The 5,686-nt window shown below is 35.6% G+C and overlaps 1 protein-coding gene across 1 annotated transcript; it reads right to left on the bottom strand.

Annotated features, from left to right (window-relative positions):
- Positions 1 to 1,671: 1,671 nt before the first annotated feature.
- On the bottom strand, positions 1,672 to 3,444 carry LOC101787320 (RNA polymerase II elongation factor ELL2-like). The gene has a single exon (XM_005001205.1). The coding sequence runs from the start codon at positions 3,442 to 3,444 to the stop codon at positions 1,672 to 1,674; it is 1,773 nt and encodes a 590-aa protein (XP_005001262.1).
- Positions 3,445 to 5,686: the final 2,242 nt, after the last annotated feature.

The raw sequence follows: 5,686 nt of genomic DNA, 5'->3' as shown, positions 1-5,686 counted from the left end.
CAGAGTTCAAATTCAATTATAAAGCTACAGTGAATAAAGCAGCATGATACTGGCAAAAACAGACATGTAAATCAACAGAAGAGAATAAAGGACATAAAAATAACTCCAGGCACATTCAAACATCGGATCTTTGCAAAGAAGGCCAAAAACATATAATTGCCTTTTTAATAAATAGTGTTGGGGAAATTGGCCACTCACACACAGAACATTGAATATCTGTAGTTATATAGTAAAATCAAAAAGGGAAAAGGTCTAAATATTAAAACATAAAAACTTAACCTACAGGGAAATAAAATAGGTATACCTCATGAAGGTATAGGCATAGCCAAGGACTTTCTGCACAAACATCAATTGCAGAAGTAACATGAAGAATCAGAAAATGACAGTGTCAAGTAAAAATACTGTACAGCAAAGGAAACAACAGAGCAAAGAGACAAATACAGAGTGGAAAAAATTTTGTGAGGTACACCTCCGATAGTGGACTAATATCTAGAGTAGCGAAAGAACTCAGAAAATTAGACCCCTGCCCAAATAAACGACCTAGTTAAAAAAACATGCAACTGAAATTAATGTAAGCCTTAGATGTACAAATGGCCTGCAAATACAGCAAATACAGGTGCGACATCTCTGAAATTAGGAAAATACATACTAAAATAGCACAGGTTTCATAGTGCTCCAAAAATAATAGTCATCATCTAAAAGTCAAATAACAAATGCTGGTGAGGCTTCAGAGATCAGGAAAACCTCCATGTTACCAGTATATTTTTACAGCCACTGTGGAAATAAGTGTAGAGCTTTCTCAACTATCTACTGAATATCTACTTAGAGGATAAGAAGTGACAATTTTAATGTTAGGTTTCTCAGTGTACAAGGATTGTTCTTTTTTATATGTTCCAATTGTCTTTTACAGGATATAGACAAATACCATTGACAACAAATTTTGGAAAACATTTAAGAACCCAGACATGGAAATGAAATAGTTCCCATTACAGTGGCAATATTTTGCAAAGACAACATGATCTAAGTGATGGCTGAAAAATTTTGCTACATTTAACTATATAACTTGTGATCTAAGACATAAACAGGTGACAGCTTCAAAGATTATACTTTACACCATTTTGTCCAAGTTTATGTTTTAAGAAAGAGTTTACATTAAAAATATATCATGAAAAAAGACGTTTATTCAAACCATCTTATCTTGCTCACAAGAGTTCTTTTTTTTTTAAATGTGCAAAGTTTCTTCATAGATACTGAGTGTTTGATATCCCAGAAAAGAAAAACACAAGTGCTGGAAGAAAAGGGACCAAATAAAGCAGTAAAATAAATAAACAAATAAATAATTAAAAATAAAATAAAATAAAAAAGCACAGAAAAGGATAAAATAAATGAAAAATAAGAAAATAAACACAAAAATTAAATGCAAATGAAGATAAATGAAAAAGGTAACATCAAATAAAAGAAAACAAAATAAAAATAAAAATTAAATGAAAATTAAAATAAACATATAGAAAGAAACAACTAAATTATATTTTAAAATAATACTGAAAACTTGCACAAGCCACCCAGTTTCATCTCTTTAAAAACTTAGAGCAAGATATTGGGAATTTTAAGTAAATAAGTAAGTAAGTTTAAGTTTAAGGTTTCAAGTGTGCACAGCTCTATTATGAAGGCTTATGTGTTCTGGTCAAAAGCTATGATTAAATTTTTTATGTGAGCCAGCTTGTGATAAAGGTATGAACATCTATAATAGTCTTCATACCAATTAGGATAAATTTGCTGTATCTTCTGATGTTCTGCTAAGATCTTTTTAGTAATATGCAGATATTGTTTTGAGCCAGGAAAGATGAATTGTCTTTTCCATTCTAGTTCATTAGCTGATCTAGTCACATCCAGTATCTTGCAATGAAGGGCATAGTATTCATCATAATTTGCTGTAAATTCCTGTTCATACTGATGCCGCTGGTGAGAGGAAAGAATTGTGCAATAGTCATAAAAATAATCTGGAGACACAAGAGGTAAACGAGTGTTCCTAGAGGCAGCATTATCTTTTTGCAAGTTTTTGCTTGAGTTTGAACTTGGCCTCTCCTCTTGTCTGTCATAGTCTGCCTTCTGAGTGTCCATCATGTCAACATTATAATTTTGGCTATGTGCTTTATGTTCTGTAAATTTATTTTTGGACTTCTTTTCAGACAACAAGTATTTTTTCTCCATTATCTTCAGATGCTTATTTTCATCTGAAAGAGAGTTGGACAATTCTGAAGAAGTATGCTTATTTGTTTGACTATTAAAAATTTTACTGTCTTCGATGAAACTCTGAATATACAGATCTTTAGTCTGAGGACTTTTTGGAGTGCTACAAGAACTAGAGCTGGAATTTACAGATAGTGGAGAACATGAAGTGAGCATGTAGGTTGGAGTTAGTGGTTCAGGAAAATCTTTGGTTTTAGGTACATAGCTTTCAGTGTTATTGTTTAAGTGGCTATGTGATGTAGATTGTGTGGTAGTTGGAGAGTGAGATATATTAAGTTGTCTTGTTGTGAAATTATTAGCACCAATTAAATTCAAAAAATGATCTGTAGGAGAAGGTGTAATATCTCTACTAGAATTTGAAGTTGGTGATGGCTTATTAAGTTGGCAGACTTTGTTGGAAAGCATCATCTCTAATGCCTGTCTATCTATTTCACTGTACCCAGGCCAGTCTTTCTGGATCTCCTTGAAGGCACAATCTTTTAAGGAGTATGAACAATTTTGGTAATTGAAATTGGCTACCTCATGCAGAATATTTCTAAGGGTGTTTTTATCATATTCTTTGATGCCATCTTTCTGCATTTGAATAAGCAGCTCCGATTCACTGTACTCTTTCAATGCCAGTAGATGAAGCACCCTCTCCCTGAATGACCGTGTGTTAACTCTGTTAGGAACTCTGGATTTTCGGATGGTATATGCGGGGTTAATGGGAGCTGTTCGTTTCCTGAGTGGTGCTGGGTCTACAAGGAGTTTGGGTGCTTTACGAATTGGTGTTGTTTTTTGAATCTGTAGTTTTCTAGGATGTTGCCACTTATCGCAGGATTTTTCTTCAGCTCGATGTTTTCCTTCTGTAATCATTGCATACAAGTTGTTTCCTCTGTCCACCATCATTTTATCTTGTATTGATGGTAGACACCCGGGATGTGAGATAGTGTGGTGACGATGGTCAGTTCTGTCCTGATGGTTGTCATTACTCTTATTTGACAACTGAGAATTCAGTAAGATCCAATCAGTAGATGAATCATTTGGGGAAGCTTTGCTAAGCCCTGGGAGACTCTGGAACTGGGGTGAGACTTGTTGAGGCAGTGCACTGTTGGGGTTTTGGTAAAAGTGATCTGCCTGGATCACTGACTCTGGAGACCCTATGGGAAACCAGATTATGTCCTGCTGCCTTGGTTCTGTCTTCTCCATGGTCATATGTCGTTCTTGGGGTACTTCTTGTGTATCATCTTCTTCTCTGAAGTCTAATATACTGTCAAATCTGTAAACATCAAAGTTGAAATAGTACAATATTTAAGGAAACAGTGATGACAGGAATTCACTTGCAATAATGAGCTCTTAATACTATCGTTTCAATACTATTGAAAGCTGCAATTACAAAAGATTCTCTCAATGACACAAAGGCCATAGTATCTGACAGAGACAAAATCTGAGGACCTAAATAGGGCTATGAGACTGGAAAAACATTCCTCATTTAGTACCCCAAACTAGAAAGTGTTAAATTATTCTCTAGGCTCAGCGATAAAATTCACCTTCTACCAGTAAACTCAACACCAAGTAAAGGTAATTGCAGAGGGGATCTATGGCATCTGAAGCCTTTCAGACATAAGAGAAGGTTTCCACCTCACATGATAGCATCAAGACTTCCTTACACTAATTCTGACAGGTAAGTGAGCGTTTGTTTTCTTTTGAAGAGACAGGAGACTTGCCTGGATACAAGAGTTGCATTTTATAAATAAATACGTTCTATGAAAACATATGTGGCTAAAACAAATACTTTAGAGATGCCTATTTCTCTTTCTCATCTTTCTACACCTCACTAATAAGCATACCCCTTTTGTTCATTATTCCACCCGTTTGCACTCTTTCAGCAGACCATGTGCAGCAATTACCATCTTATCCAAGACCTTCAAAAATTTCTTGCCAAGGAAGAAAGAAATCTTGCAGTGAGGCATGACAGAGGTGCACAGTAGAGTCACACAATGCTCCGAGATTGCTGGTATTCTTTCTGGTCTAGTTCACTAAGAAAAAAAAAGGCACAACTGTCCCTGCAGACCTTCACCACTCTGTTATTTCCTTTCTTTAACTGGTGGCATCACCTTCCATCTGGCCACCCAAGCAGAAGAAGCTTTTGTCAACCCTCACATTTCCTCAAATATATTTTTCATTAATTTTTCCTCAAGAGCTTCTAGTCAGCCACTACTTTTTTCTATTCATTCAATACACATTTGTTGAGCACTTATGATGTACCAGATAGCACACTGCATGCTTGAGTATAATGAAATAAAATAGAAATAAACAGAATAATCCCTGCTCCCAGAACTACATGCTTTTATGTTAGAACATGACACAGCCAAGCCTCACCATTCTCTCCAATCCCATGACCGACATTCTCTACTTGATTCCTTGTCCTTCGTCTTCTCTTGTCCTCAATTATCTTTCAAACTGCCTGCCATGATTTCAAGGGCATTTTACTTTAAAACTATTGATTTTTTTTTATTAATTCAAGGATAAAGTAAAACCTATGTGCCATGGTAAGCAAAGCCTTCTTATTCCATTGCTGCTTCTCCTAAAACCTGTTTCATGACTCTAAAAGAATCATTAACCTGTATGCTGTTCTCTGGGTCTGCCCCAAGTTTGTTCCTGTATCAGCCTCCTACACTTGATGTTTCTTCTTCCCACTGATGCTGTGTCCTTGATGTTGGTTGCATCGCTGTATACAGGGTCCTCAAGTGAGCATTCTGTCTATGAAAATGTACCACACTCACAAAACTGTAGGATTCTCTGCTAGCTTGATTTTTTTAAAGTCTAATTAACACCCAGAATGACATGACCCACACGTGTTTTTTCACACGCATTATCTTCACAGAATATGAACTGAATTACAGTTTGGATTTTTCAGCTCATGCTTCTGTATCTGGAGTAGCTATCATTGTGCTTGGAACACATAATAATTGTTCAACAAACAAGTATTTTGATGTTATCTACTTCTAAATTACGCTTGAAATGGGTTTAACATAGCAGATTTATGCTCTACCTAGGAACTCATCTGGAATGACACTAAATACGTGTGATCACTCATCAATGAAAAGCAGTAATTCCCTTCCTTATAATTCTAAAATATTCCAAGTGCCTCATTTAAAATATCAAGAATTCTGTCATAATTAATAAATTGCTTATCTTCTCTAGTAAATTATCCTTTATGCCCATAGCATCTACACTCCAGTCTTTCTTGACGCTTTCTTTTGTCCCAGCTTCTCATCTCAGAAACAGTAGGTACGTAAGAGAATGCAGTGCCTGCGTATTTGTTAAAAGAATCAATGGTAGTGCTTTGGCATTTCTCCAAGCACAGATGTATTAGTGTCACATAAAGGGATCATATTATGTCTATTAAGGTCAGAGTGATGTTTCATTCCTCTCTGAGGTGCTTTTTCATATT

This window comes from Cavia porcellus, unplaced genomic scaffold, assembly GCF_034190915.1.
Source record: "Cavia porcellus strain 051 isolate PalLab524CR breed Dunkin Hartley unplaced genomic scaffold, mCavPor4.1 scaffold_3, whole genome shotgun sequence".
Taxonomy (NCBI): domain Eukaryota; kingdom Metazoa; phylum Chordata; class Mammalia; order Rodentia; family Caviidae; genus Cavia; species Cavia porcellus.
The sequence above is the reverse complement of the archived record's forward strand: the minus strand, read 5'-3'. Positions and strand labels throughout refer to the sequence as shown.

Excerpts from the sequence above, each read along its gene's own strand:
- LOC101787320 (XM_005001205.1), bottom strand. The coding sequence starts at position 3,444 with ATGACCATGGAGAAGACAGAACCAAGGCAGCAGGACATAATCTGGTTT.